The sequence below is a fragment of the Phalacrocorax aristotelis genome, chromosome 6 (assembly GCF_949628215.1).
Source record: "Phalacrocorax aristotelis chromosome 6, bGulAri2.1, whole genome shotgun sequence".
NCBI classification, from domain to species: Eukaryota; Metazoa; Chordata; class Aves; order Suliformes; family Phalacrocoracidae; genus Phalacrocorax; species Phalacrocorax aristotelis.
This window is the reverse complement of record NC_134281.1, coordinates 2474762-2501011: the sequence shown is the minus strand read 5'-3', so window position 1 is coordinate 2501011 and position 26250 is coordinate 2474762. Positions and strand designations below refer to the sequence as shown.

The 26250-nt window shown below is 46.8% G+C and overlaps 1 protein-coding gene across 7 annotated transcripts in view; it reads left to right on the top strand.

The window, feature by feature from the left end:
- Window positions 1-26250, top strand: part of ITPR1 (inositol 1,4,5-trisphosphate receptor type 1) — a 180732-nt gene that overhangs the window by 104444 nt on the left and 50038 nt on the right. For 6 of the 7 annotated variants that reach the window (XM_075095602.1, XM_075095603.1, XM_075095599.1 and 3 more), the window contains 2 exons: window positions 11898-12030; window positions 13348-13538. In XM_075095602.1, coding sequence (XP_074951703.1) covers window positions 11898-12030; window positions 13348-13538 — 324 coding nt within the window. Of the gene's footprint in view, window positions 1-6740; window positions 6777-8370; window positions 8422-11897; window positions 12031-13347; window positions 13539-26250 lie in introns of all 7 variants that reach the window. The other variant, XM_075095606.1, reaches the window with a different exon arrangement.

Genomic DNA, 26250 nt, shown 5'->3' with positions numbered 1-26250 from the left:
CAAAACCATCGGAAACTGTAAACCATTTGGCACCTTATTTGCGCCTTACGTGCGACATGGTTGTGTTGGGTTTCGCTCTGATCTTGAAGCTGTGTGCTCAGAACTTGTCTTTCAGTTGGCAGAGGGACTCCTGTTTCTCTGGCTCCACAGGCTATCCCAGACCGTCGGGTGGGTGTTAGGAGGTGACGGGGTCTTGACTTGAGCTGAAGAGCTAAATAGGCTGGTCTTAGCGTTGCCTTTGTGCAGTTTTTCAAGTAAGAGAGTAGAAACCCCCAGGGCAGCGCGCTGGTGCGGTGTCTGTAAAAGCCCTTGGGCTGAGTATCTCTTGATCGGCTCCTTACTGGGCTGCAGCTGCTGTAATCCTGTTCTTGATGGAGCTGTTGACGATGCTGGTGTCTCAGAGTAGTTCAGGGCTAAGCTAAATTTGCCTCAAGTGCCATCAGGCGTGAATCTTCACACAACGGTGATAACTAAACCCCAGTTTTAATTAGACACAACAGCTTAATTTACTTTTAATTTAATCCCCAACCCACTAAAAAGTCCAGGCACGATACAAATGCAGATCTTGCGGTGTTTCACAACTGCAGCTGAGGTGGTGAGCTCCACCGTGGGCTCCCTGTGGTCCAGGGCAGCTCAGGCAGCGCAGCTCCCTCCCCGGCGAGGCTTTTCTCCGTGCGACGAGACCTCCCGTCCGCTCTCCTGGGCCCAGATAGGCGTTTGGGGACAGCGTGGCCCAGTTTCCACCTGCAGTGCGAGTCTTGGACACTAAACCGCATACGTCCTAGAGAAACGCACTAATATTTTCTGGACTGAAAAGGAGAGAAGTGTTAGTGCTGACCTGCAGGTGGCACGCTCAGGATGCTGAATGCGGCGGGGAGATGTCCTACTTATTTTTCTTTTTTTTTCTTTTTTTTTTTTTTTCCCCTTCCCCCCCCCTCCCAGCCACATTGCAGCGAGCTGCTCCTCTGGGCACCTGCCAACATTCAGGCAGCAGTTACATAAGAACAGCGTTTTTTTTCCTGGAATTTAGGCCCACTGCTGATGTGTGACCTTCAGCGGTAATTGCCAATAAATGCAGTGGAGATGTTTACAGCCGCTGCGGGCTGCGCCGGGGCTGCCAGCCCCCGAGCCTGTGCCGGGAGCTGCCGTGCCCGTGGGGCTGCCGACGCTTCCCGTGACCGCCGGTCCCATACCGTTGGATCGGGATTTCGTTTTTTGGGGTGCTCTGCTGCTGCCCCGGAGGCTGGTGGGACCCTGGGCAGGGGCCAGCAAACACCGAAATGACCAAATCCAGCAAAACTCTGTAACCACCCGGAGTTTTCCGTGTAATTATTTAATCCTTTTAAGGATTTGAAGTTAAAAAACTCAATTCAGTAAAACCCTGGGTTGGGGTTTTTTTTGGTGGTGTTGGGGTTTTTCTATTTTTATTCGGTAATAACACTTTTTTTATGCAGCTGATAGAACAATATCCAGCAAAATACACCTGCAGACCCACTCAATCGAGTTTTGGGTTGTTCTTTTTTTTTTTTTTTTTACTTCTTCACTTTGGTGTTGAGGTTTCAAGTAGGTGAAAAGGGAACCGAAAATCCTGGTTCAAAGGGGTTGATTGAAATAACCTTCTCAGGGCTCTTTATCAATGGTAAACTAAAACCATGACGGCTGAGTAAGGTGCAAAATATGTGCTATTTTATGCATCTTCTGATTGGAATTGGAAAATTTATTAACCTCTTCAGTGCTGGAGAGGTGCACTTATAAATTATTTTCCTTGCAGAGAAAGCTTATTCCACAGTCATTTCGCTTGTGTATTTTGCACTTAGACAGTGCTTCACTTGTTATGTCTCGGGCAGAGGAAATGCAGCCTCTCATAAATTTTTGTGGGCTGCCTTATATTTTTTTTTTCCTTCGGAAATCCTGCAATCTTTGGACTGTTTTTATTGCATGAACTGGAATTGGTGAGCACTTTGGAAAAGGAGACTGGAACATTTCTTATAGTTATTTGTAACAAAAAAATATTTGCACCGTCTTACTAGTTAATTAAAACTGCTAATGTAAAACATGTAGTAAAGATAGTTCTTATTATCTTCAGTTACTGTAGAAGACCTGCAAGACTGAGGTCCGTGGTGTATCAGAGGCTGAGGTCTCTAACGCCAGGAAAGCCCCAGCCCAAGTAAAACATGCTTTCTCAATGGAGGGCTCTGGAAAATGAGAGGAGGCATTCCTGTAGGCAGATCTCGGTGACCTTTCAGTGCAGGCACTGACAGCCCTTATGCCAAATTTCTCACCTCATCGTCTGGCAGCACACAAAGCCTCTGCAAATGCACTGAGATAAGGGCGAGGCGGGGAAGTTTAGCCGTGTCCCCCGTCTGGGTGCGCGCCGCAGCGGCGAGGGGGTGTAAGCGTGGGGTTGCTGCTCCATCACGTGCCGGTGGGAGCCAGGGGGCTGTCTCTACCCTCATAAATCCTGTGTGTCTTCTGCGAGGGCCGGGAGAGCTGCGTGGCTCAGAAGAGCCTGTGCCAGGACAAGGTGCTGCTTCGCAATTCACGCTACCTCTTAATTTGTGCAGGCGTGAGGTCCTCCGTCACTAAAAATACAGTGCTCGGCAACTTTGCAGGTCTGTTACAATGGTAAACTGTAACGTGGGAAGTTTGTGAAAGCAGTTCAGTGCTTTTGGTTCCCAATTATTCCCCTCTGCCCTGAAACTTATCCATAGCAAGTCAAATGCATGTTTGACAAACACCTACAGATCATCTGCAGAGGCTCGAAATTTCCTATCCAAATTTTTTCTCGGTTCTCCAAGGTAACAGTATTGGCCTTGCAAAGGAGCCTTGGCAAGCAGGTAACCTACGTGGAGTTTTCTGGTGTTACTGAAGAGTTATGAAGGACAGCAACATAATTTGTGCTCTGGTCTGCTGTCACGAATCAGACTAGCTGGAGCTTTTGCTGTGTGTCTTTCAAGTAAGAGCTATATGGAAAGTATTTCACGGAGAAAAGGGGAAATTCAGAAAAGGGAGGCAGAAGTGGAAAGGGACTTCCAGGACTGTAATTAAGCAGCCAGTCCCGCTGGAACTCCAGCTGATACAGGAGATGCTGAGGTAGAGGAAGCCGAGGGCAGTGGTGTCAGAGTAACGTGCATCTGAGACCTTCGCTGTAGCTCTTTGCAGCTGGATATGCAACCTAGCTATCACAAGGTTAATGTGATCTTTGGCTGACTGACTCTGTAGTCGTGTTTTCCCCTTTTTATTTCCTCCTCCATGCCAAATCTCTCCCCTCGCCACCCTGATAATTAGATGCCATATGCATGGAGTTGGGTTGGTTCCTGAATTCACAGATTTCAGGACCAGAAGGAACCGCTCGGTAATTTAACCCGACCTCCCGCACAGCGCAGGGCATCGTGCCTCTCACCGTTGCTTCTCTACTGAGCCAGATGAGTTCGGTTTGACTAAGCCTCTTGGGAATGCTCAGTGCTGATCTTGAAGACCTCACAAGACAGGAGTTGGTTTAGTGTTGCCTTGCACAGGCTAGTCACCGTTGTACCCGACTTAGAGGGTTGTTTGGAAAAAGACGTAAAGGAGATGTGTGGTAGTTTGCAAGAACGGTGTCAGCCTGGGGAAGTTAGGCAGTCTGGGGTTTGTCACCTCGCAGTCCTTTCAGCTTGGAGAAGGCCTGAAGTGGAGGAGGTTTGTACTTGTACCTGTGCTGCTTTGTCTGTTATTTTGTCACAGTTCCAAAGTTTGGTGAGGCTGAGAGAGAGCGATCAGGTTTTTGACAGTGCTCATACGCGTGTGCTCACACAGACGTGCAGGTTTTTCTGATAGGATTATTTCCCACCCATTTTTAACGTTATGATACGAGATGTTTTCTGTCCTGTTTTGCTGAGGCCGCTACCCAGAGGAGACCCAGTCTCCTGGAATCTCCAACTGCCTATTAAGTGCATTTCAAGCCTTTTCAGCGCTTGAAGTTCTGGATGTTTACTACATAGCTGTGATCTTAAAAAAAGAAAAGAGCAATCCTGAGGCTTTAAACCTGAATGAAAGTCTTCCTGGATTTCCTCAAACCATTTCCACTTTTTTGTCTACAGTGCTAGTTGTTTGAATTTTCTGTGAAAGACAGGATTAGACAACTTGCATCTTGATTGTTATTTTGAAAGCAGATGAAAATAAAACTTTCACACCTTCCTCAAAACCATAAAGGAAAAGGACTGAAACCTCTTCCATATCTCATAAGTTGAGATGTAATGAGTTCACACTTGAGCTGTCACTTGCTTTGGTGGTTTTTGAGGTGGATACATCCACTGTTGAGTCAGATAAAGACCATTCTGGGAAACACACGTAGCCTGTGTTGGGGAAATGGATGCTAGAAGCATTACGGTCACCAACAGGTCAAAGAAATTGTAATTCTCCTGTTACGGCTAATGATGAGTGGTTTATTTGCCAGCCTTGCGGGAATGGAAACTTCAAAGGAAGAGGGGTTTTTGCACAGCAAGTTAAAAGGAACTTCTGTTACTGCTAGTAAAGAGTAAAGATGGTGTAATCCTCTCTGCCCCACCACCCACTAGATTCCAGTTCAAAAGCTGGCCACTGTGTCTGTGGCACTCACCTGGCCGCTGCTAGTGAAGTGGCTCGGTGTTCCACAGACTTGCCGCTGCCCCCCAGACCATCACTTTTCTTCTAGGTGGAGACTAGGTAGACAGAGGCACAAGAAATCTAGCAAAATTACTACTTCAGTCTACTCTCCCACCCCATTCAGTCCCTCTTGTAAAGCATAAGCTGGTACTTTGCTGTTGTGGCACACAGGATAGTGCAAAGTGTAGCACACTAACTATAGCTCAGTAATTATTTGCTCTTTTAACCCATTTTGACTGGAAGAATAACAATCTCAGTATTTAGAGTTCATATTCCTACTGAAAGATTGCTGAAGGCCATTATTTGGAATGATCCATCCGAGCATTGCCAAGGGCAGTAGCTTTTGCTTGCAGATGAGTTTGTGGGGCTGGTTGTAACATGCTGATCTATTTATACATGCTGTCTGTGCTACAGTGGGAAGGCACAGGAATTTGCTCGCTAGAGTATGTACTTTTTCCTTCTCCAGTTTAAGTTGGAAAGATCAACCTAATTTCATGGTGATCCTTCATCTGTGCTGGTTTGCAGTGCCCAAATATACACATATGTTTGATTAATTTGGGGTGATGGTATAAGCCCAGGCATAAGGAAGCTTCCATTGGGAATCCCAAGTCCAGTACGTTGTCTTGGGGCAGTGGTGTCCACTTGACCTGCCAGCTTCAGCCTCCCCTTCCCTGGAAGGAAGGTACCTGGTTTCTCTTACAGGGGAGTATGCTGCGTGATTTCCTTGCTGCTGTTGACTCCTTAAGAATGGAGGAATTTTTTGCTTTGCTCTGAAGCAAGTTGCGCGGTGTCTGCAATCAGAACAACGCGCCCAGTGTCCCCAGTAAATCGATACGGCGTTTCCAGTGCCCAGCCTACAAGCAGCAAGGGTGTACAGAGCGGGCTGTGCAGGAACTGTGTGTTCCTCTGCATAAATGAGGTTCTTCCTGTTAACTTTTGGTCCTCTGGCTTAAATACTCCCTGCTCCAATCTGGCCAGGAGAGAAATGGCTTGCATGCTTGTGAAGTTTCCAAGAGCGGTGACAATGCAAGGAAATGGTGTACCAAAGGCCGTGTGAGTTAGCCAGGAGGAAAGTCCATTAGGAGAAGAACAGAGAACGGCTCTTCCTGGCCGAGGAGCCCCTGCCCACGGAGCACGGCAGAGGAAGCGCTCGCTCCTCTGGCTCCTTCCTGGGAAGCGGAGTCCCTCCGTATTTAGACTTCTGGATCTCGTGGCCTTCCTTTCCTTCTGCTGTGCATTTCCTAGGCTGCAGCAGACACCGGGTTCAAGAACCACAGTCGTTCCCCCGGCCTATGCTTGATTTGCCTGTCTAATCCACGTGCCCTCTAGGCAGACGCGGACCATGAGTGGCTGACTGAATTGGGTATTACTGTATCGTCCTTGTCTTATTTCTTAGTGTCTGTTCCTGAGAAGGTAAATCAATTTACCCACGATTTAGTAGGCAATTTCATTTGAATGTTTAGGTCTCTGTTGTATGTCTAAGCTCTACTAGATAAAAGTTGCTTGTCTTCATCTGTTTCAATGTGATGATCAGCATTTTAAATTTGAAAAGCTGTCACCGTCAAGCCTCTTATTTCATTGCTCGTGCTTGCTGCTGTATCACGTATCTTTTGTCTCAGGAAAAGTATGTTTATAGATGAGAATCCACTGAAGGCATTTTTTTGAAACTCGCATTGTAAGAGGCCTTTCTGTGATATGCAGCCCTGGCTTCCTCCTCCTCCTCTTCCTCCTCCCCGCTGGGGACGGGTGTGCTGCCTTCGCTCCTGCGCATCGCAGACCCCGGGTGCGCGCTCCGAGCAGGCTGCCCAGAAGTGCACCTCCGCACCGCAGGCCTGTGTGCACCTGCAACTGAAGCTTTTTGCTTGTGCCTCTGAGTTCATGCAAAGTAGTTTGGGATGTTCAAAGGATTCCTGCTAAATGTTCAAAATGTGGCCCTTTTAGGAGCTGGGTGGGTGGGAGGTTGTAAACAGTAATTACGGCTGTAATTCATTTGTGATGATTCAGCTAAGCCAAGTGCTTTGCTAGCTCCCTTCCCCTAAGTGTTGACCACTAGATTTCTGTTGGGATGAAAGATTCTTGAAGAATGACTAATTTTTCTGCATTTTACTTTCAACTAGCTGCCGCAACCTCCAGAAACGGAAAGCTCTGTAGAGGTGTGTCACCCACCCATATTTGTACAACAGGCAAATATCGGTGTTTTGAAGTAGTCCTGGTGGAGTGTCTCGTTGGTAAAAAAAACAAAAAAACCTGTGAAATGTGTGTTCCTGCGTGGTGTTAGACAGTGGAATATAAGTATATCTGTTGAAGTGGTTTCATCCAATACAGCATCGGTCTGATAGTCTGAAAATACATTAAAAACAAGCGTAAACCAAATTTTTGTTCCTTGCAGCCATTTCCCTTATGCTTTTGAGGGAGGCACTGTTTGGAAAGTCTCCTCTCAAATCCCCCTGCATTAGCAAAATAAGACTTTGTTTCTCTGGCTCCTAATACAGAATTTGGTTTTCCCTTTGTCTCACTTATTTAAAAACTTTCACATGGAAATGGAGGTGTCCGAAGAAGTTAGTGGGAACTTAGTAATCCCAGAGCAGCTGGGTGTCCCGCTTAAAATGCCACGGTGAGACAGCTATGGGTCACTTGACATCCTCAAGGCTTCTAGATCTATAGTGAATTGGATATGCAGGCACACTTCCTTTATGAGATACCCCAGCATTAGTTTGCATGAGACAGATTATTTGCCGAAATGAAGAAATAAGAATTTATGAAATCTCAAATTCTTTTGAAACTAACCGGACATCCAGAGATGGCATTGGTAGATTGTACAACTGGGCAAATCCAAGTGAAACAACACGGAAGTCTAAATCTTAGGACAGTGTTAATTCTCTGAGCTACATGAATATGAAAATTATAAATATGTTTTGAAGTGATGAAGAAAAAAATTTAGTTTGTGGTGGTTTAGACCTTTGTATATGTGATTTTTGTGGAACAGTGTTTGAATGTCAGCTAAAACTGAGTGGTCATAGAATGACTTTGAGACGTTTGGGAGATGGCTCCTGGTTTAAGATGGGTCCCTGTACAGAGCTGTTGCTCCTACACCTTTTCAGGAATGCTTTACAGCAGCAAAAACTCAACATACTTCAAGTTTACGAAATGCACGTTCCATTCCTCAAAATTAATACCTGAAACAAGAGATTTGATTTGTAATCACGCACAAGCCGAGGGACTTTGGTTAGTGTAACCCCACTGAAGTCCATGGCATCGGAACAGAAATCCCACGGGTTTTGCCAGGGGCCCTCCACACTCTCAAAAGAGCTTCGTTGACCACGGTCAGATATGTTGAAGTACCTGCACTTCCTCCCGAAGTGTGCGTATAGCGGGACGGGGTGTCTGTGTGCGTGTTATCTGTGCACATGTATGCATGGGCATGCATGGTTTGAGTTCTTAAAAACTTCTGTGTGCTACTGGTAACCGTAAAATTAGACGGACTTTGTGTTTTCTTTGAATCCATGAGAATGCGTTGGCATATGTGCATGCCATGGTGGTCTGCTGGAGGGTGGCAGAGCAGACCGGTTAAGTACTGCCAGAGCTAATTGAGGGCAGATGTTCTGTTTAGATAGCTCGTCAGTCGATCTTCCTCATCTCCCCCCTTTGCTCTTAGCTGTGATTTCCCTTAATATTTTCCATGATCGCAAAGATGTTAGTGTCTCTCTGGTGTTGTTCTGCTTTAAAATGAAATTTCTGCGTGCACAGCAGGAGCTTGATCAAAGTCTACCACAGAGGCAACTGGAGGATCATAGAAGGGTATGTACAGCAGTCAAGCACGTTCAGAACTAATCCTCTACCTTTTCCTTTCAAACAGTGAAGCCTAAGTCGTGTAAGAAACTTCTGTGGTTAACTGCTTGCTGTTGGTCTCTTGGAAAACCTAAAATGATCAGCCACGCTTACGAAATGGGGTGCTGGAGCACCTCTCTTGTAGTAAATGGAAGGAGCAAGTGCCTGACTGCTCTGAATTAAACCTCAGATCCTGGTCTAGTCCATCCACACTTTCAAAGCACTCCACTTTGGTGACTGATCACCCAGTTATGAAGTGAGACTAATCAGTGCTTGTGGAGTTTGCCTGCTTTGGCCGCACCTCCCTCTTGGTAAACAGCCAAGCTGCAAAATCAGTGTCTTTAATGCACTTGATTTGTTCTGTTCTTGTGGCTGGGAGCAGAATAGCAGCAACTTATAACTGCTTCAATCTTAAATATTATTAAAGATTCTGTGTTTTTAAAGATTATAACACATTTTTGGTACCATTTAAACAGAATTGTGTATTGCATCTGCTCTACTGATACAGGTACAATGTTTGTATACTACTCACTGTTAGTCTACCTTGATGGTGAATGCAGATGAAACTGAATGCTGTTGGATTTTTTTTTTTCCTAGGTAGCATATTTGATTTTTCTTATTGCCGCCAAACATCTGATATTTGTTTGCATACTGTACGCATCAAAGTGGTGTGCAACAGTAACATGATGGTTAAAGAACTGTTCTGGAGCCAAGCATTGCAGCTGAATTAATTATAACATTTCTTAAATACCACTTATTTTTTCTCCCCTCTACTTTGATCACATTCTCATATACTTGTTAGCTAACACAGTAGTTCTGAATAATTCTGTAGGAAACAAAGGTTTTCTTCCCAGTTAGAATTCAAAATGCTGGTGAACGCCGATTGCCAAACCTCCAAAACGGTGGATCAGCACGCTTTCAGCCTAGGAACAAATGCTTGAATGCATATTCCCACTTGTATTTTCTGGTTACTTGTCCTGTTCTGGACGCACAACTGCTGTAGGCAACGGAGGTGCTGCAGGCCTGTCCTCAGAGCAGCAGCTCCCGATGAGGTCTCTCCCCTCACCCCAGCTGTCTTGACCATGGAATAGAAGCTGCCTTCCGCTCCACAGCGGGCCAGAAGGAAAGCCTAGAGACGATCCCAGGAGCTTTAGTTACCCTTCTCAATTCAGGAGGAGGTGGAGTTCACTGAAAAGCAGTTCCTGTGGTTGGATGTGTGGTGTTCCCTTTGTAGTAAGTAGTAAAAATTACTGGGTTTAAATGCCAGTTGATATGACAACTGCCAGTCAGTTTAACAGAAGAGGAAACAGGTAATGTGCGAACTCCAGGGGACCGTGATTTTTGGCATAGGGCTTATATGGGTATCGAGTTGCCTTTCTGATCAGGGACACATGTAGAAGGAAGATGAGTTACGCTTTGGGGTTGGATTTCTTTGGTGTGTCTGGCTTGGCCTTGTTCTGTCGTGTAGCCTTCCTTACCTGCCAGACTGAGAGCAGAAAGATGGTGAAAGCACTACATCATGTACTAAACACTCTCATGTCACTGTCTGTCAAAATAGCTCCTCCGGGGTAAGAATCTGCTTGAGCTTTTGCATTTAGTCTCTTGCCTCTCCTACATGCTCACTCTTTGGCCCAAGCAGCGATAGGAAGCGTATGCCCCTCGGAGAAGCGCTCATCAGCTTCTACTGTTACTTCCAAAGTAACTTGCCTTTTTTTCTTTTTTTGAGGGACTTTGGGAAGCAGCTGGTTGGAAAGCTCTCTTCATGTTTATTTTACATCTTGTCTCCCTGCCGCTTCCCCCATCCCCATCTGATTCCACAAAACGCAGCTCCTGTGCTGCAGCTTTCACACTAATAATCTGTAGGAACCGTTTTTAACCTACTAAATCGCAGTGACAAGAAGCAGGCGGTGGTGGGAGCCCTGACATGAGCACCAGCCTCGCGGGGAGGGCAGCCAGCCCTGACCAGCTGCCGGCAGGGGCTGAGCTTCTCCGTTTGGAAGCGATATCTGATATTTGGTAAAGGACACTTAATTTCCAGACAGGTTTTTGTCTTCCCAGTGCATTGGGGTATATATCTCGAAGGTACCTTTTGTGGGTGCCAGCTCTGTATCAAAAGCAGCGTGGCTGCGGCAGTGCTGGAATTTTGTGTGAGCCAATTAATGCCGGGTTACGTTGTTCCATGTACTTACTTGTGTTTTAAAGGCCTCTTGTGAAAGTTTAAAAAGGCTTCACTTGCATGACAGCTAATATTAAACCTCCTAGTTATTTTGAATCTATAGTCGGACAACTAATTTCATGTGAAATACAACTGGAAATCAGTGTCGAGCACCTGCTTGGTGAAGGGAGATCAAGATATTTTAGTTCATCCCGACAGATTTTTAATATGAAATTATTCTTGGCTAGATCCCTTAGCCCCTTCCTCCCCTCTCGGGGTGGCACTGCGGTTACCACAGCACGCCGCCATTAGCAGAGCGGCAGCTCCCAGTTAAAATAATCACCAGTTTTCCTTTTCGCACAAAGACCTTCTAAAAAATCTGTTAATCCGACTGCGGCGTTTGTGCGTCTGCCCGTTGCTGGCAGGAGCCGCCAGCTTTTGTACAGCTCTCTGAAGCGCTGGCAATTCTTGTAAGGCCTTAAGCGAGAGCAGTGCAGGGTCTGCAGGTTAACATTCAACCCGGGAGGTGTTTTGATCCCCTCTGGCCTCCGCTGAGGGCAGCGGCGCGTGCTCCGCGCGGCCGGGGCGGCTGCTCGCCGGGATGTCGGGGTTATCTGAGGACTGGTGCCCCGCAGCGTCCGCGGGCTCATGTGCTCGGATGCTGACTGCCGGCGTGACCGGGCGGCTCGGGCAGCTGCCAGCAGGGACGCGGGGAGCTAAGGGATGGGGTGCAGCGGGGATCGCTCGGGTTTCCGCTCGGCGGCTGACAGCGTTAGATCGCATCAGTTGCTGATGGAGAGGGGAAGGGAGTGCGTCCCTGTAACATCGGTGAAGTGGCAAAATAGGATAGGTTTGAGAAGCTGGGGTTGCTCACTCACAAAACCATTTCTAATGTTACGTTTTCTCTAATCCTCTTCATTTTGAGTTGGTGCCTTACAGGTGCCACTTTTTTACATTGAAAATGGAGACAACAGATACTAATTTTTTTAAAAAAAAAGCTTTTTGAGAATAAAATCTGTCTAGAAAGTACGAACTCTGATCTGGAGCTGTTTCTGGTGCTGGGAACACATAATTTTATTTGAGCCCCATGAGACCTCCCCCGCCAGTGTCCCAGCCTGCCCAAGCACGCCAGGAGATGCTCAGTGGGTTTTTCCAAATCTCCAGGGTTTCGGTTCCCCCTCCCTCGTGGCAAGTAGGCTAATGATAACAGCAGTCCCCTTGCTACTGAATATTAGGTGTTTGTTTATTCATGAAACTCACATCATGATTTCATTATCCTCTTTGAATCAAGGGTGAGGCACTCAGGCAAGTTTTGGTCAACCGTTACTATGGCAATGTGAGACCGGCGGGACGGCGCGAGAGCCTCACCACCTTCGGCAATGGCCCCTTGTCTGCTGGAGGCGCCGGCAAAGCCGGGGCAGGAGGTAGGACGTGCTCCTGCTCACGGGTGGCTTGTGCGATCTGCCCTGCCAGATGCTGTGTGTCTGTGTCTGCCTGACAGATCAGGTGAAATAGGGGGGGTTTCCCCCACTCTTTTGGACTTTTTCCCTATTGTTCTCTCCTATGAAATGCCAAAAAAAAGAGAGGAAACTATCCACAAGGATGGGGAGGAGGTCCTGCTTGCATGTCGCTACTGGTTTTGGAAAGTCCAGCATGTTTTACCTCTCCTAGAGGGATTCCACTTCAGGCTGAGCAGGGCATTGCTCTCCTGTCTCTAATGGTGTCAACTGCTTTTTCCTCATGCAGATGAGAGCGGTGTTCTTTTCCTCCTGACTGCATTTGAAAAAGTACTTTAAAATTAAGCAGGCAGGGGTTTTTATACTTTCCAAAGACTGTCTGGGCTTGGCTTGAATTTTGTGACTTTGCTTTGAATGAATGTACGTAGAAAACCTGATCAATTGAATATTTGCAATAATGTTTGGGAAATGTGCTCCTACGGATGTCAGATAATTAACCATATCTGAATCAAAAGCATTTCATTGTATTACAGAGAGATTGCGGGGTAGGATGAGCAAAAATTCGGTTTGAAGTAAGTTAGGGAGTGCAGTTTGTTTGATTGAGAGCATTGCTGAAAGAAGTCAGTAATGTCAAGCACGTTTTGTCGAAACACAGTTCAGTGGGCTTTGCCTCTTCAAAATAAAGGCGGTGGGTAATCCTGCCGAAAGCAGGCCTGATCAGAAACTAACAGAAAAACCCCAAAAAACCCAATTTCCCCCTATTTTCTAAGTTGATACATATTTCATTTGTCCTTGTGCTGCCTACTGCCATACTCTTCCACTTTCTAGAGCGTTGGCTTTGCCATCCTCTGGAATTTCTCGCGTTTTCTCCGTCCCTCACTGGTCCTGCAGAGCCTCTACCTCCCTTTGTATCCCTGAACCCGCGCTGGTTCCAGAACCCTCTTCCAATGCACCAGCCCTCTTTCCATCCTCCGCTGCTCATGAAGGCAGCAGTGGCACCAACCGTTCCCCATTGCCAGCCCGGGCTGTCGTCCCTCAGGACCCCACCTCCCGCCAACTCGCACGTATTAAAGCAGGGTTAAGTGCCTGACTTAAAACATGCCCAATGTGTCCTTCAAGTTGCAAACTCTGCCTTGCAGAAACGCTAGGAGCAGAGTTCATCGCTGTTAATAAACGTGTGCACGCCATTTGGGATAGCTTAATAATTTAAACCAGAGAGAGGTGCCATCCCAGTAGGGCAGCAGGGTTTGAATCTCAGCCTGTTTCTCACAATCACCTTTACAGGAGGAAGCTCCGGATCGAGTTCAGTGAGCCGAGGTGAGATGAGTTTGGCAGATGTCCAATGTCATCTCGATAAAGAAGGTGCATCCAACCTGGTCATAGACCTCATCATGAATGCCACCAGTGACAGAGTCTTCCACGAGAGCATCCTGCTAGCCATTGCCCTTCTGGAAGGTGGGAACACCACAATACAGGTAGGGAAATGGAAAACATCAAGCTTATAACTAAAACATGTTGGGAAGGGAAATGTTTTTATGAAATCCAGGAAACTCGAGGAGGTTAAGGAGGTGGGAGGGGAAATGACTAAATGATCTTTGACCTGTAATTAAGAAAAATATCAGCATCTGCCATGCAAAAGTTGACTTATGAAATGTTTGCATGGGCGCTAGGTACTTGAGGTAATTCCCAGGGCTATATAGAGGAACATATAACAAAACAGGATTGTAGCCAAAGTTAATGTGACTACTTTTACGAATAAGTTGAAGCAACTGGAACATGCTCAGAGACTTTTACAGCTAGCTGTTAGGTTTCAGACTGGAATTTAAAATAACAGTGTATGGTAAACTCCAGACCACTACCATTCTCCTGTAATCAGGCTGTCCTTTGTTTCTGTGTTTTGAGTAAGGATTCGGTTTCCCTAAATAAGAGTTGCACCCGGTATGGATTTTAATGAACATACACCAACTAGCTTGTACGGTACTCTTCCAAGCAGAAAGTAAAACCTTATTAAGGCAAAACATGCCTACAAAGATGATTGAACATGTAATATCTCAACCTTTTGACGTGGCATGTGTTCTGTTTGCAAACAGTCTGTTTCAGTCTTGGACAGTGGGCTTTATGCGTGGCTATTCCAGGGAGCGTTGTCCCTCCCCTACCCCACTGCTCTGCGTTTCACACGTCTGAACAAAACAATTGGTGATTTGTTTACGAAGGTCAATTTTGCAGGTTGTTCCTTTCACTCAGAGAAGTGATACATCCAAATGTTTGATATACATACGGATTTAGGCTGATAATTTGCTGCTGTTTGTGTGGCATCCTAATTAGGAACATTTATTTAGGTACTTAAAGATAAAACACTAACATTTTCAGAAGAGCTTGGGCAAAGAGAACTTAAAAGACCTTATATAGGCGGCCCACTGTTCCCAGGGCAGCATAACCACTCGACAGTCCTTTATTAGTTTCTGCCCTGAAAAACAAACTACGGAAAGACGCAGCCTGTCTCCGGTATCGCTGCAGCAGCAGAGAGCCACCGCGGTGACGACGTTACTCGTGCTAGACCTCCATGGCAACTTCTGGGAGGAATGTTTGAACAGGCTGAGGGTAGCACCCTGTGTTGTGCTTAATCTAATCTAACTGCGGGCCCTTGCCAAAATGGACCGTCCTGTTCTGGTTAGCTCTGCTTGCCCTCTCCTTGTACGGCTCATGCGGCTGTGGGGTGAGTTGAATTAAGTGGTTGATCTGTTACAAGACCAGCCTGCCGGTGAAAACAGGCTGGATCCCATAGAAACGTCTGGCTCAAACCTGACCAGCGATGTGCTAAAGAGCAGCTGTACCCTTTGGGCAGCAGTACGTGGTGGGATTTGATTCAGTGTCGTGTGGGACTGACTAGGTGTAATTGACCACTGCGGTTAAAACATGCACTAGAGCTCTACGGCAGCACCTTGTATTTTCATACAGAACTCTGCTGAGAGGAGAGGGAACCTTTTTGGGGTGCTTCCTCTGGCTCTGTAGTCGGTACCCTCTTTTTTTCCGCTGCGTATATGCTCTCAGTTGAAGCTTTTCTGCAAAAGACACAGTGGGAATCAAGCGTTTAAAATCCTGCGTCACCTTAAACTGCAGTGACAAGATGAACATTCCTTGGAGAGCCACTCCTTTAAATTTCCTGCTCTTCTCCAATGTCAGGGAAGCTGAGCTTCCATCTTCCTAGCTCTCAGGGGGCCTCAGGTAACCTCACGCTGTCATGCTAGAAGGAGAAAGAAAATCTTTACCACCCTGGTGTGGAGCAATCCTGTGCTTGTGCTGGAAGCCGGAACTGATGTACGGCTGAGTACGGTCACTGCCCGCTGTCTGTGAATCAGTGTTGGAAGCAGATTCCTTAGCTCACCTGGTCAAAACAAACGGGAAATCTGCAATCCATCTCCAAAGGCACCTTTTTCACCAGAAAGGGAGATTCTTTAGTTCACATTTGCTGTCTATAGCTTGGGAGTCTGTAAAATAACCCCACAGTTAGGATTGAGCCGTCGGCATGGGGTGCTGCTAGCAAATGGCACAACACTTTCCCATCCACGCCTGGTGGTCCTGCCAGTTTCTGTTGCGCTCTTGCCTTTACAGATGTTACTACCACAAACCAGGGTAACTATTTTCCGTCCTTTCCCACTGAGGAGTAGGTGCTTAGCAGTTGTCTTTACCTTTAGAAAATCTTCTGGGCAGCCAGCGGTTACTCGGGGCATGTGCGTGTCGATGCATTAATGCAGCAGCGAAGGGCTGGGTGGGGGGGGGGGCTCTGGCGTGGGGTTGCTCTTAAGAATGTTTTAGGAACCAAATGACTTGTGATGCCTAGAGCTAATGCTGTAAACTCTGAGGTCGTGGACACACCCAGGAGCTCTTACTCATGCATGCAAAGTACAGATGAGACTTTATTGAAAATATCCTGTGGAGCGGTTGTAACGTAGCTGCTCTCTGCTGTAGCGATCCAGCGGCCTGAGAGCAAGAGGCAAAAATGAAGGTTTGTCGGTGCACAAAGATGCTCCCTGACTTACCTCTGCATGGGTTAATCTGGTGCTAGGCAGCGAGAGCCCTGCTGCTTTGCTTTACTTGCGCTGGTTCTAGCGCAGCCAGGGCCCGCGGGGAGCGCTGCAGTGTCAGTCAAGAACAGCACATATTTGGTGCTCTGATCCTTCACTAGTGTTTGAGTCATGAAAGCCAAGTAAGTAAAACTTTTTAATGGAAGAAAAAAGGCCAACCACAGAGCTTAACGTCTGGGAGAACAGCTGGCTCAACGCTGGTGAATCAAAGCGAAGGTGGAGGTTTTGCTCTTTAGTAAAATCACAATTTCAGGTCGGTGTCTCCCAGAGTAATTGCTGAACGTCCAGGTTAAACTGGTGTCCTGGGGTGATAAATTCACGTAAGCAAGCTTTTCTCTCTTCACATCGGAAGGATAGCGTATCTGCTCACCCAGAGAGCACAGCAGGCTGAGTGCAGCCTAGCTGTTCGGGAGCGCTGCCTTTACGGGCGAGCTGCATGGGCGCTCGCTGGTCTGCGCAGCTTCAAACCCACCGGGTTTTATCGAGCGGTCGTTGGCTGCAGCCCAGCGAAGATCTGTTGAGTGCAGCAGTGGTCGCCTACTTAGTAAGATCTCATTTTTTTTTATGAAATACACTGCAAAATTTGTCTGCTTGTGGAAACTAGATGCGCTTACAAAAATGAGCCCAATACTTTCTGTGGTCTTTTATCCTGATCTTTCTCTAATCTATGTTCTTCTGATAAGCTTTGCAGATTAGGTAGGTAGGGCTTCGCAACCTCTGCGATCTGAAGAGTGGGGTTTCTGAAGCTCTATGGCAGTTTCCAGTAACTGCCAGTGCAAGAGTCATCTTCAGTCTCTGGACTAATAACTGCGTTCATTTTGTATCAGATACATTTGTCATTGTGAAAGTCGACCTAGCCAAATCGGCCAGCTTTGTCTTTGAGGTCTAACACAGTTTTATCTCCATTTCGCTTTTTTTTTTTTGGCTATTATTAACCGCTCTTGATTTATGGTATTCTCAACAAGTTCATTTTGTGCTCAGGCTGTATAATTTTTACTGAACCTGAATTGCTTATATCTACAGGCCTTTGAGAACAGGAAACTGGGGGGATAGGGACAGGTTATGTAAAATGGCTTTTTGGCAGCAAAGCCAGAAATGTGTCACCCCTGCATGGCATTTTCTTAACTCCAGGTTTTCACACGGGAAATGAATTCGGCCTGAAGTTAAGCAAAAGGTCTGCACTGACACACAGGAACTTGCACATGATGATTGTAATATGGTTAATAATGGGAGTTCCCGGTAACTCCCATGAGCGTTAGTGGGAGAGCAGATCCCCATGGTGTTGGGAAGGGATAACTGGAATAGGTGTTACGGTTTCGTTAGATACATGTAGGGCCAATATTAAGGCTAGGCAAAGTAGGTGGTTGCCAACTCTAGCAGAATAGCAAATCTAGACATTTTCCGTATTATAATCGGCAGGAGTCTTTTTTTTTTTTTTATTGTATTGTTAAGACAATGTGGAGGAGACGCAGGACAAGAAAAAATACTCCCAGTTTACCTTAGGAAAGGCGAAGCTGGTAGTGTGTGCCACGCTGAATCCCATGCTGCTCCGTGTGTTGCTGTAGGGGTGAATGCGGATTGATAAATTAACTGTTCTGGGAGAAAGAGAGAGGTCTTTGCCCACTTAAAGCTCGCTGGGTGGAAACTTTTATGGATTATTTTTAGTTTTTGGAATACACTTAGAAACACTGTCAGGTTCTTTGGTAACAGAGATGCTGATGAAAGTGTCATAGCTGCGTCCGGTGAGCTCGTCGCTCCCGCTCAGAGGAGCTCCGGGTGTTTTTCGGTGGGAAGCCTGCCCTCATTTGTAAGGAGACAGAAGCAGAGGTGGAACCGCAGGGTCAAAACCGGACAACAAATGAATTTGACACGCTGCTGCTCAGTGAACTGAAAATTACATAAACCCCTTTATTAATTTATATAACCCTCAGCATCCACCTCGAGAGAGCTGGCGTCAGCGCTTCTGCATGGAGCAGCCCTGGGGGGGACGCCCCGCCGGCCCCGCGCCCTCCTCCGGGCTGCGCTTCGCCGGCGCTCGCGTGGCGGGTGCCGCTGCTCGGAGGCGCGCTGCACGCGGAGCTACGTCTCCTTCGGAAGAGGCGAAAGCTTGGTCCGTTCCCTGCGCGCGCTGCCGCGCGGCGGGTTTTCCTTTGTTAAGGCAACCCTGAATAACAGTGGAGGAAGTTGAGGACTTCTCCTGTGACACTTCTGTCTCGCCTGCTACATTAAAACTATATGCACCGTTACTCTGCCTCACCTCCGTAGAGTTTGAGGTTTCCTTGGTCGGTGGAAGTTAATGGCAAGTAAAATCCCTTACATAACTGCCTCTCCAAGGAGACTTTGGTCTGCTCATTTAATTAGGGATCTTCTCAAAAGCTGGGTTGTGTGACAAATTACCCACACGCACATGTCGGTATTTTCAGCAAGGGAAGGTAAAATGAGGTTGATGACATGAGTTTCAGGCATGTTTTAAGCGCTACCCCAAGCTGACGTGATGCAGAGCTACCAGTTAGAAGTGTGGCGGTGCCGCCTTTCCCCCTTCATCCACAGGTCTTCCCCAGGGTGGGCTGCGAACACAGAGGATGAGGCGATGGGAGTCAGCGCCCAAGGAAAAGATGATCATTTTTTAGGAAAGAAGTGGGATTTGCTACTAGCTTTAAGGCATCTGAGCAGAGTTGCTGCTCCTGCACAGAGGATGATGAGCAGCTGAGTATGGGAGGAGGACCAGGGGCCATCACGACTCCAGACGGCCCCAAGGAGCCTGTGGTGGTGGACCTGGGGAGCTGTGCCTCTGTCACAGCATGCCAAGAGCGAGTCTGTTGTTCTGAGCCAAGGTTTGGAGCTCACCGTAGATGTGTGAGGCTCCTTTGAGATGTAACTGTACAGAATGCCGTGTGGCTCTGAGTTTCTTTAGTTTCCAGAGCTCTTCAGTGCACAAGGAGGAGCCGTGGGTTTTGTGTGCCCTCCTTTGAGTGCTCGGTAGGGTTGGGGGCTATGGCCGCACGGTAGCGTGCAGCCTGTTGCAGAAGTGAGACCAGAAATCACAGCAACTAGCTCTTCATTAGTCTGGTCTGGGGACAGTGCTGGACTAACACGACTCCAGCTCTGTCTTGCTGCATACCCAGACTTGGACTTAGTCGACATTTCTCCTCGTGCATTGCCACCGGTAAAAAACCTCCAGCACGGTGAATTGCGGTCTCCTTTGCTGAACTCGGTGCCTCCAACTGTCCCAAGATGATCGATAATAAATAATTGCAGAATTGATGCACAACAGGAATTGAATCCAGAGCTGTGCAATTCTTGCTTGTGTTTCTGGCACGTAGGAAAGCCGCAGAAGACAAGTGAACTGGGGGGCTACCCGGCAGGCGGGGAGATGGGGCTCGCTTCTGTGACCGCCTGCCGCAGCCTTGCATCGGAGGAAGCGGTGACTTTGAGGCAGATCCGTGCCCTTCAGCTTGCTGTAGCGTTGGCTGTGAAATACCGTGACAAAAATGGAAGGATAAGCGATGCTTAAAAGATCAGCAGTGCAATAGTTGGAACCGGCTGGGCAACCCACTTTATTTTCTTCGCTTTCCCTGTTGGCTTCAATGTGTCCTGTCCTATACGTACAGCTTCTTTTTCTCCGTGACTGCAATTGCCCTTCAAAATCGGGAGAAAACTTTACAAAAACTAACAGAAGTATTAGTGATACAAAACGTAGGTTTAGCAACACGGTGGTGCTTTAGGGTTTGTGGTTTGGACTTCTTAAACCAGGTTTACTCCTTACAAAATGTTACAACAGTAACAGATATCTGCAAGCACAGAAAATCGCACGCGATGGTAAACGCTTTCGATCTTTTAGATCGCTAAACTTTTTAGATCGCTAAACGCTTTTAGATCACTAAACTTTTGTAAATAGCACTTGAGAACTTTTGGTTGTTGATAAAAAAAGTCTCTTAAAATTTCTGCTGTTTTTATAACAGGCAGAATTCTTTGATATACCATGTTATATCTTTTATACACTGTTTTAAGAATACCTGTTTAGGACACTAATGCAAAACCAGCAAGTTATCAGCATGTTTAAGTAATCGCCTATGTCTTTGGCTATCTCAATGAGTTTTTCTCAAGTTAAAAATACACCTTTTTTATTTTTTTACACTCCATGTTACTTCAGAACATGACATTTTAAAAACAAACTTAAATATTGCTCAGGACCCACACTGACCATCGCGTTCAGCTGTGGGCAGTGATCTTGCCCTCTCCAAAACGAGGCACGCTGCAAACCCAGACCTCCTTCACAGCGCAGTTACCTTCACAACAAGGCGCTGAACCTGCACTAGTAATTAAGTCAGGGCTGAGGAAATCCGCGTCCTGACGCTCTGTTGACCCGCAGCACGTGAGGAGACTCGAGATGGCAAGCCCCTGGGAGTACGTGGTCTCTTTCACATGTATTTTAATATATTTAGCACGGCGAAGACTCGATCTCACTTGGCCATTAGACACCACCATGCTAAAAACAAACAAGCCCTATTAATAACACACTGAGAGACGGAGCCAAAAGCTGCGAGGAGTCGTTCCTGCAGAGATGATTTCACTTTTACTGGGGGCAGTAAGATGCACAGGTGAGACTGAGAACAGGGTGGATGAGGTGAGGTTGTAACGATACCACTTGTAGTCTTTCTACTTGAGCTGCCGCTGATACTACTTCTTGAAGTATTCTGGAGCCATCAGTATCCCTGCATCATAGCATCTGTCAGTCTTTTTGCCTGAAGGGAGGTTTTACACTTAGATTTTGAGGTGCCCACCTGTGCGATTGACTGATACAGGTGAAAAAAAGGAGGAGAGGCGCTACGTCAGGGTTCAGCTGTGTCGCTTGTCCTCCAGTCTCGGTGGCCTCATGTTGTTCAGGGTTGTTGGGTACCACAGACCTCCAGTGTGGCAATCCTCTCGGCGTCCAGGTGTGATCCTGGTTCTGTAAGGAGCAGAGACGTAAATCGCTAATTCTCCCGATTCCTCTCGGCGGGATCCAGGTCCAACATAAACTTTGAAGATGATCCCTAGCAGGATTAAAGCCCTCCACAAGCAGGCAGAGGCAAGCTATTCAGAAAAACAAGGTCATGCTGCCTTTTTTATTTTTTTTCTTTGGTAAGCACAGGAATCAACAAAGCGGTGTTATATAACTTCTATTTATATCCCACTTGCTCACTAGCTGCAGGCATACAAGAGTAGCTGAGAAGGGAATTTAATGAGCTCTCAGGGCTTGCTCACCTTCCAGCGCGGGTAGGAGCCAGCTTGTTTTTTGAAGTGCGTCAGCAAATGAAACTGGTGGTGGGTGGGTGGTTTGGGTAGGTGGACTGACTTGTTGCTATGGTTTTCTTTAATTCCTCTGTCTCTCAAGAAGATCTTACACTTTTTTTTTTTTTTTCGTCTCTTTTGGGGAGTCTGCAGACTTCCTTGTTTCTCACACCTACACAGAGCTCGCCGGTTCGCTCAGGAAGTGGGATTCATGCTCCTGCCATGCAGGAGCCCTGCCCGGACTCACCGAGTGACCCGGCGGGTGCGTGCTCCCACACGTATGCAGGAGGAACTCAAATAAGGCTCTGTGCTGAAAGCAGGACAGGCCCCAAGTATCCCACGCTTCGGAGGCCATCTGCTCCGTCTGCAGAGGGGTTTAAACCCCGAACCCAACTATCATGTTTCTACCTGTCGTGTCCCCCCCCCTCCCCGTGTCTTCACCTCGTCTGGTGCCACTTCACTGTGCCAGGGGTTTTCTGCTGGCTCTGTGGAAGGCCATGGGGGGGATCGTATCTCTATGAGGTTTGTTCTTATTTTCCTCTTTGTGAAATGACTTTAAATTGCATCAAGATTTTAGGTGTTGCAATAGGAGAATGTGTAGGGTTTAAGAGCTCTTCCCGAAATGAGTGGTGTAACGCTGCTGCTGCTTTCATTTAAAGCTGGTTGGGGAAAGACGAGCGTTTACACGGGTCTGTCTGTGTGCGCTCGTGCCCCTCCAAAAAGCTCCTCCGTAAGGTGGGACAGAATCTCCAGCTAGTGACAGAGCCTTGCAGGATGGCACACGGATGCCCATGGCAGAGCGAATTTGTCTTATTTGTGGCAAATAGAGCCAGGAAGTCCCCCTTCTGCTTTCAGGACAAAGTTGATTTTACAGTTTGAAAAAAAACCAGGCAATTGAGGTGTTCTGGCAGATTTTCCTTATGGGTTTATTTCAAACTGTGAAGTATGTTCAGCATGAAATACTTCAGCTGCCATTTCCTTAAGCTGTGCAAGACTAATGATACCTATCACTCACGCCCTAGAGTGCTGGATCTTTAGCAAGCCAGGACGTAGGAAAGCCTTCAAGAAGAGAGAGGGATCAGTGATATTTAAAATAAATAATTGAGGGGGGAGAGAAAGCAAAGTTGGGTTTGTATTTTCTGCAGTGGAAGCCCGTGCAATATGTTTAGGCAGAACGTAAAGGGCTGGCATTTGTACTCAATTCAGTGCTTGTGTTAGCAGTGTAGTTCCCCTTAAAACGTGGCTGCTTTGAAGTAGTCCAGCTATAAGAAACGGTACGGGGGTGACAAGCTCTTTCCGCAAACACGAAGTAGCACAGAAGTTTTGCATTAGTTCATGCTGGCAGCCTGTCCGGATAACCCAAGCAAGTTAACATCCCCATAATAATTCCTCTCTAACGCTGGAATAAAATGTCCTGAATTAAAGCCAGAGAGCTGATCTTTCTCTTGTATCTGGAGGGACTTTCCTCTTTGAAATATCCCTGACTAGTCAAGTTCACAGGGTATTTTCTGTTCACTGGCATTGGAGAAACAGGGAGGGAGGTGACAAGAGTTCGCTTTAATTTGTGAGGTGTTTGCTGGGGCTTTGCTTTCCCTTATTTATTGGTAATCGAATATTTGTTTTCCTGGGGAGTTCTTTGGGATCTGTTCGGATGGCCTGGCAGGGCTTCATGGCTGTGGTCTGTTGAAACAGCTTTGTGAATTACAGAGGGTGTGGTCCAGAAAATCCTCCGTCCTCTGCGGGATGACGGCAATCTCTGTTTGGGTTCTGCAGCCAAATGCTTTCCTAATACCAGGCCACCCTTCTTTCGGGAGGAAGCACGCATCTGAGCAGATGCCTCTTAAACCCAGCGCTTGCTGATAGGTTTTAGTTATGTTTCTCGCAACGTGATCGCTCAGACAGCGCACACAGTCCAGCCTGTAATTACCGAGTCTGGGGCGGGAAGCCAAGCTATTCGATGCAGAACAATCAAACGGTTGTTCCTCTTCTTGGTTGGCAAAACAGTCGTGACTTCGGGGCAGATCCAGGTAACGGCATGGGGGAGAGTGTGCCCAGTAAAGGTGGCAGCACGCACAGGCAAAACTGGATGAGCCTTTCAAAGGCAAGAGCTAGAAATAAGCTGCCTTCGGCTGGTTCCGTTGTTTTCCTTTCACAATCCGACGATGGGCACACGCTCAATCACAGTTCAACTTACTGTGGATTAGTTAAATTTATAGTGGATTCATTAGCTGGGTCTCTACCTGTTACAGGTTACATGAAGCTGTCGGTCTGCTGCGTTTTACAGCTTTGCTCTCCAAAGGGCAGATGTCAGCTCTGCTCGTTAAAAAATAAAACCAGTTTGCTACCGATTGCTGGTATGTGAGACACGTTAAGGAGCATTCGTACATGCCGCACGGTTACCCTGCCTCCGTAACCCCACTCCCCTGAAGCGCTGGGCAGTTAGTTGAGCTTCTCTTCCACCCATCGTTGGAAGTTACGTGTATTCTGTGTCCAAGATCTCGGAAGGCAAGGCAGGAAGGGAGAAGAGGTAAAGTGGTAATGCTAGGAAACGTGCCCGTTCTTTGCCGATTTTGTGTTTTTTAAATGTGATTCTACAATCCAGATTGTTGATGATCTGCAATATTTAAGAACGTGCCAAAAAATAACCACCACAGAAAATGAGATCAGTTCTGAATAAAATGCCAGCAAGCAAAAATAGTGTTTTCAGTTTAGCAAGAAAGGTAGGTAAACATTTAACAGTGTATGTAAATAATTTGAAGAGGAGAGGATACCAAGTTTCTGGGAATAACTACGGAAGAGACAAACTTAAAAAAATTTTTAAAATCAGTGACTGGAAGTTAGTGACACAAAAAGGAGTTTAATCACATGTTTCTAACAGTTATTAACTGCTGGAATAGACTACAGACAGACATGGTTCATCATTTCTGCTGCCTTCTACAGAAAGATAGGATGCTTTTCTCAAAGAGATGCATTACTTCAACACAACTTTGGGCTCGGTTAATGAGCGAGAGCGAAGGGCTGATGGTGCTCAGAGATGGGCCAGGCTGCAGCTGATCAACGTGCTGCAATTTAAACTCGGCCTTCTATTTATCTTCTGGTGAAATCAGTCACTTGGTTTGCAGCTTTTCTTCTGCAACATGTTTTGCGTGGACCAGGGAAATAAAGTCATTTATGGTATGGTGACAGTATTTACTTACCATCCTCCTTTGGCTCAGAGGCAAAGGTATAAGAGGGATATTCTGCTGTGCTTGAGGTTTCTGGCTGGATTTCTTTAGGAGCAGACATGGGTGATGGAGAGAATATGGAAAGAGAGAGACGTTACTGCACAGGTTTCCTGGTACCTGGTGTTATTAGTTGTTTTATTCTGTGGTATTTTAATAGACCGCTTTGGACGTCAGGAGGAGTTGGTGTAGCTGGCTTTGCAGACGTGCAGTGCCAGTGCTGGATTCTTCTTCCATCCCTTTGCAACAAACTCAGGCTCATCATAACGCTTGATGTATCACATGCCTGTAAAGGAAGCCGCGTACGCTGCTTGCCTAGTGCTTCGTACCTGCGTGGAAACTGTGCACCGCAAAAATATATTCTCCAGTCACCTGCAAGACTTTGAACTTGCAAACCTTTACGCAAGAAGATTTTCCCCTTTCATTTCTTAACAAAGCTCTTTCCATTGCCGCAAGTCAGTCTTGAATGAGTTCGTGCAGGTGGTGGTTGCTCCGGCTTTAAAAATGATTGAGAACTCTTTGCGTGATGTCCTTGCGCATGGTGAGCGTAGCGATCGTGTTAGAAGCTTGTGCGTGTCATATGCTGATGTTTTTGAGTTTCTTTGGTTCTGCGGCTGTGTAATTAATTGCAGTCACATTATCCCTGGTATTCTCGCATCAGAGGGAAGTCTTGGTTCATTTAGTCGGCTGGTTGCAGGGCTCTGGAGATGTATTGCGTTTCACTGAGGTGCGTGTGCTCGTGAAGCTGCTTGCTGAATCCGGCATTCATGCAGCAAACCTCATGATCTTCTTTTGTATCATGTGATGACTCCCGTTTAATGGCAACGACTCTTTAACAGTCGTTAACAAAACACAGTTGAAATAAAATACGGTTTCGTACTGCATGATTTTAGCACTCTGTATGAGCAGGCAACTGGTCCGCTGCCAGCCTCTCGAGTACGAGATGGAGCTCCTATCTTCACTTGCCTTTCAGGTAGCTTTTCCTCTGCTACCTCATCCTGGGGTAACAGATGCAATCTGGTATCATGGTTACATATATACATATGTAGAAGTAGTTTATATATATACACATATATAGTAAATATATGTTCTATATACGATACTGTAACACCAGTAACATACTGGTATGTTACGGGTCACGGTGCCCTGCCCTGCGGTAGGTTTCTAGGAGATCACAAGTCCCAGCTTGGTGGTTAAACCAGCAGGGTCTGTCTGGGAGATGAGGAGCCAGCCCGGGCTTCTCTGCCCGGGCACGGCGAGGGCAGGGCTCTCTCCTGCTGACAAGACACTTGGCTTCTGGGTTTGCATCGCTTTTGTTAGGGGGCCTTCCAAGGAACGGCCGATGTCAGATGCTCCCGTGTCAGGGGTACGTTAAAAGCATCATTCTTCAAAAATGCATACGAGCAGAGGTTTGGTGTTCTCTTCGTTCCAGGCTATAGCACACTTCCTATAGCACCCTTGCTCTTTCAGCAGTCTTGCTTGTGGTTGCACGACATCTATGTGCAAGCCAGGACCCTGGCATACAGTAGTGTAAACTGGCCACTCTATTTCCATTTTAAAAAAGGATATTTTTCCGGTTTTTGGTTTGCGGCTATATCTGTAAACAG